The following is a 16,341-nucleotide window of genomic DNA, read 5'->3' on the forward strand; positions in this document are numbered from 1 at the left end:
ATGATACTGTACATGAACTTGGATATCTAAATGGAGATGAATGGCTAGGATCTTTTCTTGTTCAATATTTATGGTGTGTTAACACAATCACAGTTCCTATTGTTAAAGAGCAATAAGGAATAAAAACAAACCCCATGACCTCTGGCTTATTTTATTTCATTTAAGTTGGCAATTTATTTCTGAAAGTAAGGTTTTGTAAAAAAAAAATTGTGATATTTGAAAAGAAAATATTGAAGGGTATTCACATGCTCGAGATCTCAGAATCTAAGACCTCCAGTTTTCGGCACTGGAGTAAATGGTCAGATATTCCAAAAGGCTCAGTTCCTATTTAGGCACCTAAATGAAATTGCAGGATTTTCAAGAGTACCCAGCATGTTCTCAGCACAGTTGCCAACTTTCACATAGTAAATAAGCACCCCGACTTTCACCATAAACCAAAAATCAAGCTAATCTCATTTCAAAATGAGGCCAAAACAAGCCAATCCCTAAGAACCCCAACACTCTATGTGACTAGATCCCCCCGGCGTGCAGTCTGGGACTGTGGTGGGTCCGCTGTGCACCCCTGACTCTCTCCCCCCTTGCCCCTGCTTGTTCCCCCCCCCCGACCCAAAAAAACCCACACACCTGCCCCTGCTTGCCGGGAGCCGAACAAAAAAAAAAAAAAAAAGAAGCAACAAGCTACAACAAGCAACAAGCTACAAGCCAATCAAGCAACTCTCAAGCTATTTAAGCTTGCAACGAGCTCAATTTCTGCATTTTTTTCCCCACGGGTTGGTATGTCTGGTTCTCAGTGTGAGCTACCGGGTGCTGGGCTCTTATGAAAATCCTGCCTCTTCATTTAGGTGCCTAAATAACAGCTGAGCCCTTCTGACAATCTGGCCCCAAAATCTCAAAACAAAACTTAATGCCCTTCCTCACTGAGTACTTGTTGAAAGGAATAGGCAAGTTGATCTGGATGATTATTTTATTTCATTGTTTAAATTGAGACAAGGCAACCAGTTCTACTCTTCATATTTTATTGCCATGCATAGTATACGGTTTACATTTATGAAAGGCAATGTTGGACTGAATGAAGATACAACTTCACAGTGTCTGCAAGGCTGTATGTTACTTTCATAAATGATGAAGTAGGCAAGAACAACAAAGGCATAAAAATACTAAATGCATTTAAATATGTTCAATGTGTCAAACTAGCTACAGGAAAGCTAGGAAACAGTGGAAAAATTAAGGCTCCAAGTCCCTTCTGCTTGCCCCTTTATGAAAACAAGACAATCGGTCATTTGTCGTGCAAGACAGTCTGTCATTCGTCATATCAGCCTTAACTGATAATTTGTTTAAAAGAATGAACATTCCCTACATGCTGTGCTTTGGGGATTTAGGCAAGGATGAAAAATACTATCTAATCATTACTGGGTCTGCAAGGTACGTTATTTGTGATGCACAATATATGGAAATAACATTTTTAGAGTTGGTAAATGTTATATATACACCGAGACTATTTAAAATATATATATTATTTACCTGGTGGAAAGGAAAACTTTAGACCTTTTAAAAATAATCTAAGTGAATGAGATGGCTATTTTTATCAAAGTATTTAGGATATATACTTTGTACATTAATATGCATTCAAAATCCCCAGCGATGTTGATTGCTGCCCATGCATGTTAATGGCTTTCAAAGTTTAATCTCTCGGCATTGTAACTCTTTTTTGGAAAATCCCTAGGGGATTATGTTTTCTATGGTCTAATCACTTGCCAAATTTCATTTTGTTGAAACGGAGGCTGGTTTCGAATTAGACGGACTAGAAAAGAAAAACAAAACTTCAAACCAAGGAAACAAATGATTTTTCAATGTATATATGTATATAATTAAATGCTTGTTTGTATTAAAACCCACTAAAATCTAGGGATATAAATTAGCAGTTGAAGCAGTTGTGATATTATAATAGCTAAGAAATAATACATGCAACAGGTTCCTGAGGAGATCTCATTATCTAGGTACTGTCAAGAGTTCATAACAAACAACTTTAATAAGATAATTTTTGTTAGAGCTGTATCACTCAGCAGAATTTATTGTGCCTCTTTGCACGATAGCCTGCTATCCTGAACGGCATGAATTATACGGCAGTCTGAGTCCAAAATGTAACAGTCCTTCAGTGGTGGTATTTATCCTGTGAAGTGCTGAACTTTAGATCAATAAATCACCTGGAGCACTCAGATTAAATTAAGTCTCTCTCCTACCACACTGCCATTTTCTTATCTCAGAATAATAAATTTGGAACTCTTCTCCCCATCAAGGAGCAATTCTGGATTACACACACACACACACACACACTGGGACCTCAACGTTGCTTAACTCATTGCACTATTCTCCTTTTTCCTACCATAGAGAAACCTCTGTAGAAACAAAACTCTATGGAGTAAAATGTAGACGATGAAAAGGAATTAAAATCAGTCTGCTATCTGGCACCAATCTATTGCATCAAGGCAGCTAGGGATGTCATTCTAAACGGGCAGAAAGCTACATGTTCCTGTAACCTAGATCTCCCACACTGCATTGCACAACACTAAAGCACTGCTACATGGCTAGTCTCAGTGAAATTTTCTGATTATGGCTCTGAGGACCCTACACACATTTTCTCTCTAATTTACCAAAACTGATCAAAGAAGGAGCAATAACAAGGCTTCTTTTGCAGAAACGCACCATTTTTGATGGGATTGGAGAAGGTTCACAGCGAGAACATATTCAGAGGGAAAGATTCCTGCTCTATTAATTTGCTGTCAAGCCTTACAGGAAAAAAAAAACCCTGAAAGCTAGAAAGATGCAATAATGATTGTTTAAGAGCTGTTCTAAAAAGAGTGACAAAAACGGTCTAACCCTCTTTAAGTACCCTCAATGAAAAGATTTAAACAGGCTATTGTTAGACCTCTGGGTACCTTTTTTCTCTTGGCTTTGTTCTGTATTTTCCTCCGCTGCAGTTTCCATGGCTGGCTTCATACCATCCACCAAAAATGCTTTCTCCCCCCTCCTCCCAGCAAAATCTTTTTCTCTTCTTTCTTTCTTACTCCCTTCTGTCTCTTATTTACAGCAGCAGTGATTGAGTGGCTCTGTTCTTCACTACAGTAGATTACAGTCCTTTCCAAAATGCAAAAAGTCTTGTCAGCTTCAATTTCGCTCTGCTTACTGGTCCATAAAGATTTGTGCCAGGAAACGCTCAGCCATACGTCACCAAGGACCCCAGTTACAAATAGCCATTCTGTGTCCGATTGTGTCCCAACTTCTATGTAGCTGGGGTTGGAAGAATCGGCTAACCACCCTTTCTCCTTGCGTGCTCTCTCTTTCCCCTTCCCTCTCTTTCTCCAGAGGCTCCCAATGAATGTTAATCAATTCTCTCAGCAAAGAATGGATTTGTGACATCAGAAGTGGGGATGCATGTGAGAATGAAAGAAGCCCCCTCCTGTCGCATGACTCAGCTACGAAACTAGCCCCCCTATTGCTGTCTCTAAGGAGAGTCATCACACAATCACAAGGCTCTCTTTCCCATGGGACCCTATTATTATGCTTCACATTTTGATTTATTCCATATGCCCTCTGCTCTTGCAGAGAACATAAACACAACGTGCACGCCACCTCCAGTTTATCTTCTGCTGACTTTAAGAAGCAAGTAAGGTTTGGCTCTCATACAGCACAAACCAAAGGAAAACAAACAATTGTGTATGGATGTATCTGTGTCCACATAACATATCCAGAGAGCTTAAAGCAGAATCCTTTCCTTCTCCTCTGGCTAGCAAAGATCACAATACCAATGTGACCACAAACGAACAGAAGTACAATGTAATAGTTTTTAAAATAAAGCTGGGTAAGCAAGCATACAGTCCCTAATTTTCAAATGGGCGCCTAACGTCAGGTCCTGATTCAGGGGAACAACCCTTTTCAGGGAAGAAATTAAGCACACGCTTAGCGTGAAGCATGTGCTTAAGCACCATCCTGAAAAGGGATGGACCTAAGTGCATTTTAAAGTGCTTCTCTGAAGCAGTGTCTTAGGCAATTAAAGAAGAGAATTAAAGTACATCCACAGGGATCATGGAGGTCAGTGAGTTAACCAATTTCAAAATTTTGGCCCTGGGGCTGATCCTAAAAGGAAATAGGGTATCAACTGACTTTAGTGGTTGCTGAGGGGATTCAACACCATACTTGATAAGTCCCACATCCTTCATGTTCCTTGTATTTAATTGGAGCAAGATGGTGGGCAGAGAAAAGCACTCTGAAGAATTTGCAGACATGCTGCAGTCTCCTTTGATTATGAGGAACACATCCACAATTCGTCAATTCAGTCCACAGTTTGAGAATACTCCTGGATTCCTCACTGACACTAAGCTCTCAATAGCAGCATCTGCAAATAATGCTTTCTACCATCTTCAGTTGATTAAAATACTCTGTCCCTCCTGTAAAGGATGACCTCAGTTCACCACCACTTTATTACCTTCTAACTTGTCTGCAATATACTGGATACGATACCCAAAAGCTGGGTTTAGGTGAGCTCTGCTGCTCTAGCACAAAGGTACTTTCTACCACAGCGCTTTCTAGGAGGCTAACCCAAAGCTGTGTAACAAACAATTCTCCTCCTGGGGAGAGGATGACAAAAAGAACAACCCACATTTGACACACGAAAGCACTCAGATGCTATGGTGATGAGGGCGGTGATATTATGCTCAGATACTATGGTGATAAGAACCTATACAGAACAGAATTAAATTTTTGTCTAATGATCCTTGAAACGAAGAAAACTTTATTTGGGGGCATTTTTGCATCTGACATCAGTGAAAACGAAAATACAAGACGATGATGCTAAACGACACACATCTCCAAGTTTCATTGAAGTGCCAGAAAATAACAGGTCAAAATGGAAAGGTAGCTATTTGTTTCTGCAAGTAAAATCACTGAGGCTCTTGCAATTTATCAATAAACTGGTAGTGTTTCTGATAATTGTGATGCCATATTTAGTTCAATTTCCTTAATGTATTTGGCTTATACTGTCCTATTTGGAAGACTGCTACTTCATTTCTTCCCCCGCAGAGCATAGCAATAAATCCAAATTGATGCAATTTTAATGGGGTTATGATGTGTGGCATACTTCCCAAGATACAACGATCATCTTTGGGATTCGTTGTTGTTTTTTAATGTTCTGGCTGACCCACTTATCTTTATTGCCTTCAGAAGAAAACCACTGTAGAACCTCCAGTCAATTTAAGTGAGACCTATCTGTTGAAAGTTGAAGGTTTCCTGGTTCGTAAGTAGTTTTTGTTGAATGAGTTCAGGACTTTAGAACAGATGTGTTATTAACAAATCTAGCAGGCGGTGGAGACCATCCCCCATTTCTTCCAAAGATCCCCCCTCCTACCCCCAAGTACTGAAGAAATACATAACACTAGAAGAACACATTAACTACTCAAGAACTTGAACTAATGTCTTCAGGAGCCATCAATCTAACTGTTTAAAGCTATCTAAATTAATTAAATTATTAATTCTAGCTACTGAATCATCCTCTAAAGATTTAAGTGATGCAGCGAAGTGTGAAGTTCTCTCCCACTCCCTCCTGCTTTCCAGCTTGCTGAAAGATGTGATGGGTTTTAAGTCACTCTTTATCATCTTACTTCAGTCATTTCCTAATTCTCCTCCACTTCTTTCCCTTCGTTATCAAGCACTGCAGATGGAACAAGCACTGCTTTCTCCTCTGCTGCCATCAGTACTATTACACACATCTATTACACGCATGTTCAAGATCACTCTAACCAAAACCTAAGCCAAGACCCCAACTCCTCTCAAAATCAGGTAGGTCTTTTTGAGAATGCACTGTCCTCCAGGGAGATTTTATAATATTATTTTTATATAATATAATAATTATAACCTTATGGTTGTATGCAAACACTAGATATCTCCAGCACTGTGGTAAAGGGCACTGTTTCCCGGACAACCACAAAGAATTTTTAGAATGAAGAATCTACTCCTTCCCTCATCAGAACACTTTTAAAAAGCCTAACAAAAATGATCTCCAGAGACTGAAATCCAGATAACCACAGTCATAAGGACTGACTGAGATAACCAATGCTGGGAGAGTCACACAATTATGCTCCAGGAGTTCAATAGAGTGACATTTTACTTGCAGCTCAAAATGAAATTAAAAATGAGTGGTGGTGGGGGGGGGAAGGGATGAATGGACGATTCTACTGCTGAAACACAGCCCTAAGCCTACAGCAGGACACTGGGAGTTAAAGCAACAGAGTTAAGTACGTGAGAACACTGCAGAATAGGTCCCAGTGGATAATCAGTTCGTACAAAATATAACTGCCTATTTTTTTGAACTAATTTATTTAAAAATATCTGAAATTATTTTTCCTCGTCAAAATAAAGCATTGCAATTACATAAATTAAAAATATGTTAAATATATTTAAATATATCAGATAAATATAAATAACTATATTTAAAGATATGTAAGTATATTAAAAACATAATTCTGTTAGCAGGTGCCTATTCTTTTTGAACACTGGCTGCCTCTATTCATGTCAGTGACAATCTAGTTTGCATTCATAAAGGATAAGGAGATCTGTGATAAGTTATAGAAAATTCATTATAAGCTTTAAGTAGATGGACACACTCCACCATTTCGACAAAGGCTTTCGAGAGCTACAACAAAGAATTTTCACGCTTTTCCCAAAGAATGTTTGAAGCTGAAATAACCGGTTTGGATTTTTGAAGGCTAAATCCTGAGACTCTGTATCACACAGGATTGCAATATATATCCAAAGTGGCTGGTTTTAAAGTAAGCAGATAATACAAGCATACATTTTTTTAAAAGAAAGAACAAATATACATGCAGTTTATCCTATGGTTTTATTTGGGGTTTCGCTTGACATATAAACCATAGATGTGAAGTTTCAAAAACCTAAATTTCATCCAAACTCTGTACACGTTTTTAACCCCAAGTTATCTAAAGTTGGGTGTAAACTCTCTGATATAGTGTTTAGTTATAACTGACGACAATTTTCATGTGGTGCGATATGTTCAAAGACGATAATTAGTTTTAGCTTCATAGCTATCATATACTGGTGAGATGCTTTAAAAATCTGCCTCCAATTCCTTTGACATGCTGAACTGTCTGAAAAACAAAATTCCAAGTGATATCATTGTCTCATATTTGCTAACTAGTGACATCAGTAATGAATGATTATGAGGAAAATAATAAAATTGTATTTTAATACTCTACATAACATGCAGAATACTTGAAAATGTGTGTGTGTATATTATATCTATATATAAAATTACTGAGTCTCCAATCCTGGACTTCTGTGAATAGAGCAGTATTGGGACCTAAGTTTGGACAATAGGTATCCTAGGGTAATAAGGGACTAGCTGGTGAATTTAGCTCATCACAATAAAAATTCTCAACTATTTAAAAAAGTCTGAGAAGTAGGCAGATACCCAATGACTGTTCATAAACAAGAGTGATCCTGGTAAATTCTATTTCTCATAAAATAGTGAGAGAAATCAGTCCTTAAACGTCTTGGGCCAAATCCTACTGCTCTTACTTAGCAGAGTAGTTTCAATAAAATTCCCATTACACTTAAATGCCATATTTTTTTAAACCTAGGCGTCTACAGTTCACTCCTATATCCATATTTAGGATCTTACATGTAACAGTCCTGATTTTCAAAGGCCACATTTTTGAGATGGCTAAATATATATTTAGGAGCCAAAAGGAGAGGAAAGCCAAAGACTCCATGAAGCCACTAAGGATTAGCTGTTGTTACTGATTTTATACCTGGATGCTAATGTGATGGGTAGCAGTATAAAACCCTAAGATTTAGACACCCAGATTTGAAAATTTTGGCCAATGGGACTACTTTCATGGGGAAAGCCAGCAGGATTTGGCCACTACAGATAAGAGAACCATAACCAATAAGTAGTATGGATTCAGAAAGTTTGGGTACCACCTAACCTAATTGCTTTCTTAATTATATTACAAATCTGTGGACAAAGTAAAGCAGTAGATTTAATATATTTGTATTTTACTATGGTTAAGCCTTTGGTACGGAGCCTCACAAAACCCTATTCTCAAAATGGAGTCAAAATGGCTTGAATATAAACACTGCCAGTTATCATGAACCTTTGTTGTAGTCACTCAGACTGTTTCCTCATGCCAAAGTAACAAGTTGAGGAGAGGTGTGGTACGGGGCGGGGGGAGCACTGCAATGGTCTGCATTAGGGACAGTCTTATTTAATAGTATTCATTTAGAAAAAGGAGTAAACAGCACATTAATGAAATTCACAGATTAAACTGAACTGGAAGGCATTAAGAACATTAGCTAGGATAGCAGAATAATCCAAAGACTTTCAGAGATGAGAATTGTGGATGGAAACTTTAAAAAAGATTCATCTTGAAATAAAAACCTAAGATCTGTGGAAAAATACAGTAATTCAAACTACAAATATCAACAGGAGGGAGAAATGTGGAAAACAGTAATTCTGAAAAAAATGTGAAAAAGCTGTAAAAAAAACCCAATAAAATGTTGGGGTGCATACATCAACATGGAAGCAACAGGCCTTCTTTATAGCTCTGGCTTGACCACTCCTGAAATATGTTCTGTTCTTGGCACCTGCTTACCAGAAATATGTTGACAAATTGGAGGAAGCTCATGCAACAGCTACAAAAATTATTATGAGCCTGGAGTGAATATATAATAAGGAAAGATTATAAAGAGCTAAATATATACAACTTGGCTAAGTGAAGGGGACAGGAAAACAGCCTCCCAATAGCAAGGAGGAAGGAAAATTATTTAGCATAATAAAAGAGGATGTAACTGTTGAAATTTAGAAAGGAAAAATTTGGCTGAATATCAGGCACATTTCCTGACATGGAACAGTCTGCCAAAGCAAGCAGTGGAATCCCCATCACAGGGGACTTTTAAAACTGGGGTGGACTAAACTGTAGTAAATGTTCTGTAGGTAACAGTGAGTGATTCCCTGGCAGTGAAATGTATTAGATTGCTCTAGTAGGTCTCTAAATTCTATGACATATTTAACAAATATAGCCCTATACCCCACATCTTTCCTTCCCAAGAAAAGAAAACACACACTAAGAGCTAGTGAAAACCAAAGCAGTTATATTTCCACACCTATAAATTCACCAGAGCTAACGCAGAACCTCTTGGAATGACAACTGAATTGTGAAATAGATCCTGCCAAGCTTAGCACACAACCTCCCTACCAGAAACAGGTTTTATATAACCACGGGCATTTACAGTGCTGTCCTTTTACATCTTTGTAGGTTTCTCCTCCAGTCCTACTCACTGAACATTCAGTGGCCATGTTTGTAGTCCTAGAAGTGGAAGACATGGCTGTTTTTGAAGGTTTTTAAGCCTCATTATATTTAAACATGGGTTCAACTGCCTAGTTATCCAATTAATACTGTCTGCTGGCTACACAACTATAAAATCTTTGCAAATTATGCAAACATACTATAGCCACTGCTCAAGACACATTACATATACTTCCTCTTCCCCCTTTAGGGGGTAAAGATTTGGGCACACTTATCAACCTCAATATCCCCTAGAGCACCTGCAGCAGTTTCCAAGTCATAGCTGAATGAAGGTATCCAAGCTATGTGACCAAATGCCATACTTCAGGTCTGCTCTTTTTCACAAAATGCACTCCCACTTCATATTCAACTCCATCATCTGGAGTCAGTACCACATGATGGGAGCTGACAAACTTTTGCGCCTAAAGCTAAATAAATTGGAATCATCCTTGACTGTGAACTCTGTCTTCTAACATCTTTCATGTCTAAATCTGTCTGGCCACCTCAGAAAATTGTCATCCATATTTAATTCTGGATCTGCTGAAGCATCTCCTTAGATGTTTATACCACATTCACTATCATATGTTATGTTGTTTATTGTATGACAGCATATATTGTAGATCAGGGGTCTCAAACACATGGCCCGCGGACCGGAGTTATTTCCTGAGGCTGCAAGCTCCCCTCACCCGCCGCCCACCCTCACCCCCAGCGTGCCACGTCCCCGCTCCTCTGCCTACCTCCAGGCGCTTCCCACCGCCAAACAACAGTTTGGTGGTGTTTAGCGCTTTCCAGGGGGGAGGAGCGAGGAGCTGCATGCTCAGGGAAGGAGGCGGAGAAGAGGCGGGGCTGGGACTGGGATTTGGAGAAGGGGTTGGAATGGGGGCAGGGAGGGGGCAGAGTTGGGGTGGGGACTTTGGGGAAGGGGTTGGAAGAGGTGGGGCAGGGCCTCATGGAAGGGGTGGAGTGGAGGCGGGGCCTGGGGCAGCAAGGGGCTTTTGTACCTTTATATGAGAAGGTGTCAGTGATGCGGCCCTTGGGCCAATGTACTAGTCCTCATGTGGCCCTCGTGGTGATTTGAGTTTGAGATCCCTGTTATAGATGGGGGGTGGAGGGAAACCTATTTATATCAGGATTGTTCCACAACCAGGAATAGAGTTTGTTTCTCTCTCAAACTTCCAGATACCCACAGCTGTTCTGTATTTGAAGTTTGCAAATACCCAAAAGGGAAAGGAATCGTTCCTCACTTAATCTATGAGGGTAAAACTAAGAGAAATGGGATGAAATTGTGTTATAGTATAAAATTATAGATTGAATACCATGGGCAAGACTCCCCAGTCTGCAAGCAGAAAGTGGCAAAAGCCTATCACTGGTCATGTAAAAGAATACTAGACAGAACAGTTGAGAATCTATTAAAAAGAGTGCTTCCAGACTTGGCAGGGAATGACTGAACAGAACCTTACCTATTAGAGATCAAAAAGACCTTTTACCCACCCTTCTGTTCTCAAAACTCTCCACTGACTTGCCTTACCTCCCTTTTCTGCATTCCCATTTACCTATAGTCTCCTGTCACTTTTTCCAGGCCTCCAGTATTGATTGATCTGTTCCCCTATCTGTGACTCTCTGTAGCCTGGGATGTAGGGGCATTGCACTTTAAGCTGTGCTGCCTCATCCATCTGGCACTCTCTCAGTCAGAACCAGTGCCACTCTCTCCAAATCTCACCTCAAAAAACATTATTCTTTGCTTTAGCATTTCATTACAATGAAACCCTGGACTGTTCGAGGGATGCCTCCATCTTTTGGAGTTGAATATGATTATTTGCATTATCAACACTTTAAATTAGGTTGTACAGGGGTGGCCAGAGGCAGATTACACTTTTGTGGAGTCCTGGGCCAGAGCAAGGGGGGGCCCTCCCCACCCCTTCCGCCTGCAGTTCCCCCCTGACTACATCCTGGTGCTCCTGCCGGGGAAATGGGGATGGGAAGTGGGGGCTTGCCCCGCCTGGTACTCCTGCCGGGGAGTGGGTCGGGGCACGGGGGCCTGCCCCACTTCCCGTCAGAAGCGCTGGGTGGGTGGAGCAGGAGCACCCATTTTTCCAGAGCCCCCAATTGGCCGGGGCCCCTCGGCATGGGCCCCATTGGCCAAGTGGCTAATCCACCACTGGGTGGACCAGAAAGAAAAAGAATTTGGCTTGGATTTCTAAGAGTTACTGGCCTCAAATTTGTAAACGCTTTCTTACTTTTCAGTATTTGAGATACTTCGTAAGCAAGAGGTCATCTAAAAGTAAAATTTTATTTTTTATATATCAAATATATAGAGAAAAAGCAAAACTACGTTCAACTTTACATCCCAATGGCATGTTTCTAAACCCAGTTAATTCTCAATTTTTGCACATTGCCTTGAAAATATGAAGTGCGGTACAAAGGTGTTGAACATTACGTAGGGTTTTTGGGGACAAATCACAAGAACAAAATGTGATTTGTACTATATGCCACTAGAACCCAGAGAAAAAAATACTGCCTGAATCTCGTGCTACAATCAAACTCAATTAAAAAAACAAACACATGGGTTGTTTCTTCAGACTGTAGAAATGTATCAGTGTCACCAGAACTGAAAAAAAGGAAAAATCTGTAATGTATAGAGCCATTGGAACACACATTAGGTTGAGAGTGAATCTGTGCACGTGTGTGCGCATACACACACACACACACACACACACACAGCACTGCTATAGTGTCTTCCAGCTCAAGATCTCAAAGCATCTTACAAACATGAAGGAAAAAACTAAAACAGCCCTGGGAGATAAAGTTATATTTTATCACCATTTTATAGATTGAGAAAATGAGGCACTGTTAAGTGAGTTATCCACTCAAGGTCATATAGGAATCCTGTAGTGGAGCCAAAAATACTACCCAAGTTTGCTGACATCCAGTTCAGTGTTTTAACTGCCCTGCCATCTTTCTGAAAGAGACGTTTAGTTTTACATACTTTTCATGAGTTTGAGGATGCCACCAAAACAAGAGAGCCACAAGTGTGTTGCAAGAAGCCATTCCTGAACCAGTGCCTATCAACGCCTCATCTAAAACATCTGGGGTGAAATCCTAGCCACACTGAAGTCAATGGCAGAACTACTATTGACTTCAACAGATCCAGGATGTCAGCCAGGAAATATTGGCAATTTATACAGTAGCCACTTAATCCACACCCCTCCCCCCAATCTCAGTCAAAATGCTGACATCAGAGAAAGCGTTGAAATAAATGGTTGGGTACAAGCTGTTGAAACCAATGTTTATTTAAACACTGGTTTCAACACCTTGTGAGTCTGCCATTACTTCGATGAGCTTAAACCATAGGTGAGAAAGATCAGGGTTACCCAAGGCAACTGTAGGCCACCTGTTGAGTTATAAATGTATTTTTGATTCATGTACAAGATATTTAATCATGAAATCCTCAGCTGAGATACTGACTAAAGGGTTCCCAATTAATTACCATATTATCTGAAAGTACAGATTTCCTCATTAAGAGGGCTGCAGGACATGAGCAAGTTCTACTTTGAGGGTTCCCAATTAACTCATCTAAGTATGTGCCAGGCAACTTGAACAAATGCAGCTTTTCCAAGCCCCTCTTCTGAGCTGGAGCACTGCTCCTATTGGAATCCTAGTCACGTATAAAGTAACGGTTCTTTCTGCACTTCACAATGCCCTTGAGAATGCTGTTCATGGGCAACAAACAATCGCTGCTGAAGTGTTTAACCGTTCTTTCACTTACATACAAGCAGCTGCACACATAAAAAGTTAAGTATGCACTTTGGGAACTCAAAATAATTAAATAAGAACCCTATCTTATAATATTGAGTAACTTAACCTGACCAAAGCTAGGAAATTTGGAATTACGTCCGGATCATGTCATGTCTAGCTTTTGCTGCATCTCAGAGCAGTGGGTGATCTCACCTACAAAATAAGCTTCAAGACAAAAGCACTACAGGGTGAGTTAAGGACAGGGTAGCAGTCTTCATTCACAATTCCCTGATAGGCTGTCTAGAAATTCCCTTGCTAGGGCACTACAGGTCCCTACACTATATATTTCTAGCATTTTGTCTACTTTGAGTGCCCCAAGTCCTGAGGTTTTCAACAATTTGCTTGGGAGACTATTCCACAGCTCTCACCAGCAGGGAGATTTCACTGAAGTTCAGCATATGTTTTTCTTTTCCATCTCATTACTCCTAATTATGCCTAACAAAATAGTTTCTTTCCAAACTTGGTGTTTACTCATTTAAAACACTTGCAAGCACTATGTCTACACTTTGTCATTATTTGAAACATTAAACAAAAAAAAATTCTATTTTATCATAAGTGAATCCCTTCCTACCTTTGGATTACGATTATGATTAGGTTCTCTGAACTCCATCCAGTTTGTCAATGTCTTTCTGGTACTGGAGTTTCCCAGGATTAAAGGCACTATTCCTGGTGCTCTCTTGCCAGTTGCATAGAAAGGGATTGTTACATACCTGCTCTGTGACTTGATGCCTCTACATATGCAGTTCAAAACTGCACTGGTCATTTTTGCTCTCAGTGGTATTTATTGTAAACTCATGCCCAATTTGGTCTTTATTACCAACCTTAGGTTTCTTTCATTGTCCCTCCTGACTCCCACCCTTTTCTTTTTTGGGGGGGTGAGGGGTGAGGAGGAAAAGGGTATAAAGGGAGAGATGATCTTCAACCGACCGATAAGCTCCCTCCCTTCTCCCTGGCTAAGCTCCATTTTGGACCATTTGGATCACAGCACTGACTAAATATAGTGGGCAACAGACCAAGTCACTTCACAGTTCTGAGCTGTTCAGAGAGGGTACCCAGGTCAACATGGGACTGAGGCTTTGCTCTTTATGCATACCCCAGTGCCACTATGTGTAGCGTGCCACATGTATTGCTGTTCCTGAGCAAATCATCCAGCCTGATTTAGCTGTTCAAAGATTGATTGGTAGAAATAAGTTGAAAAATTTAAATGGGATAATGGTTAAAAGAAGTTTTTTGTTTTTTTAAATGCACTGCTGTCACATACACAGGAAATAAAAGACAGCAGCAACGCAGTGAAATATATGAGCAAAAGCACATTTTTGTTAGATTAATTTTCTATTAGAAAGTTGTTTTCTGGCTTCTTCAGGCCCCAAATTACTTGAACTGTAAATTTATTCTTGCTTTAAACACAATTTCAGGCAAGTACCCTAATGTCATTATCAGGAGATCCACTGCTTAGTTAGTAGTAGTTGACATAGTTCCTTCTATTTCCATTGTATGAGTTCACTTAGTTTTATGTAGCGTACAAGTTTTATCTGTACTTAACACTGATTAAAATATAAAACTAAAAAAGAGATCAGACTTAATTTGATTCTCAGATGCAAACAGGACAACTGTTTGGCCAATCAATATAGGCCAATATAGTCAGAATATCATAAGATGAAGCGATGGGACAACATTTAGAGACAGGCCACTGACTTTTTTCAACCACAAGATACATTTTATAGATGTTCTAGTAGATCTAAAATACACCCAGCTCTATATGTATTTGGTTGAGTTTTATTTATATTTGAATTGGGGTATTTAATGTTTATATTGCTTTAGAAATCTCTATTAAAGAGATTTCATAAAGATTTTAAAATGCAGACTATTTATGAGATTACCATAATCTAGGTCTGTAGGATCGGCAGATTCTGCTCTTGAAAACACTATTTTACTTTTGGATCTTCAGTAATGCAATTTGCTTACAACTTTACAACAGATAGGAAAGCACATCTTTATTAGGCTAGTTCTGGAACGTGGTGCCCAAACAAGATGGTAGAAAACACTACTGTCACCTTGCTGCTAACATCAGGTATTATGGAAAGTAAGGATGCTAGATTCTTATCACATAGGGAAATAGTTGCGAATGCAGATTAAAACTCTGTATGCTCTAATGAGCTTATTTTATTTAGGAAAAAAATCAGAAAAGATACAAGAGTTGTAACTATGAGAAGCATGTAGCTGTCAAAATTACATATTGATAAGTGTACATGGGCTCATGTACAGATCATCAGATCAGATTTTATGTGCTGAGGGATGGGCAGTATGGACACAGACAAAGATTTCTAAATATTGAATTGAGCATAGTCGAATCTCCCCTGAATCAGGCCAAGAACTGCTCCTTTATTTCTATGACTTGGCTGACAAGCTAGAGGCTTGGGTTAGAGTTCCTCTGATAACTCCCCCCACTACAATCAATATATTAATTGTGCGTATACTGCTCTCCTTGAAGGAGGTACATGGCGGTCCCCTGTTGTATGCATTTGTATAGAAAAGATTTCAAGAAGAGTCAGTCGGGCAAGGAGACCAGACTGAACCCATGAGAACCCGCTCGTCTCTGTGCAGCCAGCAGACCACAGGTCTTCATGGGTGACTGAACTCTTCAGCTCTATTCATCCCTGTTCTTAATGCATAACAACAAACAGCAGCGCTCTCATAATACAGGCCTCTCCATTCTTCCCTCTTTTATCATCATTCATATTGCAGCTATGACATGACTGAAAGGGATTCTGATGGGAAATGTGCTTCAAATTAGCATATTTCTCCTCCATACAATAGAGGCATTAAGCTGCTGCATTTTGAAAGTCTAAACAAAAGAAGCAAGACTGTTTTTAGCAGCAGTGTTTGAAGTTTAATTATCTGTCTATCTTAAAGCATCTTTAACAAGTTTTCACTTTTTAAAAGAAGAAAACATGCTAGATAAAGATCTTCACTCCTAAAAAAAATATTAGTTTGATGCTTATATCTATATAAATAAATAAATATATACATACATACCTGGACTGGTAAAGAGCAATTTTTTTTTTAATCAGTAAATTGTTTCTACTGAAACGTCACAGACACTTGTACATCTTTAGGTGTATTTGTTTTGCTTACTCCAGACTTGTAGGCAATCTATCATCAAGGATTTCAGAACTAATGTACATTGACA

At 39.4% G+C, this 16,341-nt stretch overlaps 1 protein-coding gene across 5 annotated transcripts in view; it reads right to left on the reverse strand.

The window, feature by feature from the left end:
* The window catches only part of LOC112117525 (neuronal membrane glycoprotein M6-b), a 130,832-nt gene that overhangs the window by 30,961 nt on the left and 83,530 nt on the right, over nt 1-16,341 (reverse strand). For 2 of the 5 annotated variants that reach the window (XM_024215491.3, XM_024215495.3), the window contains exon 1: nt 2,937-3,320. The exons of 1 other annotated variant lie outside the window; for it this stretch is intronic. In XM_024215491.3, coding sequence (XP_024071259.1) covers nt 2,937-2,997 — 61 coding nt within the window. In that variant the 5' untranslated portion in view covers nt 2,998-3,320. Of the gene's footprint in view, nt 1-2,936; nt 3,326-16,341 lie in introns of those variants that run through there. 2 more of the 5 variants (XM_024215493.3, XM_024215492.3) reach the window with 2 other exon arrangements.

The sequence above is a fragment of the Terrapene carolina genome, unplaced genomic scaffold, assembly GCF_002925995.2.
Source record: "Terrapene carolina triunguis isolate 2854851 unplaced genomic scaffold, T_m_triunguis-2.0 Scaffold22, whole genome shotgun sequence".
Classification (NCBI taxonomy): Eukaryota; Metazoa; Chordata; order Testudines; family Emydidae; genus Terrapene; species Terrapene triunguis.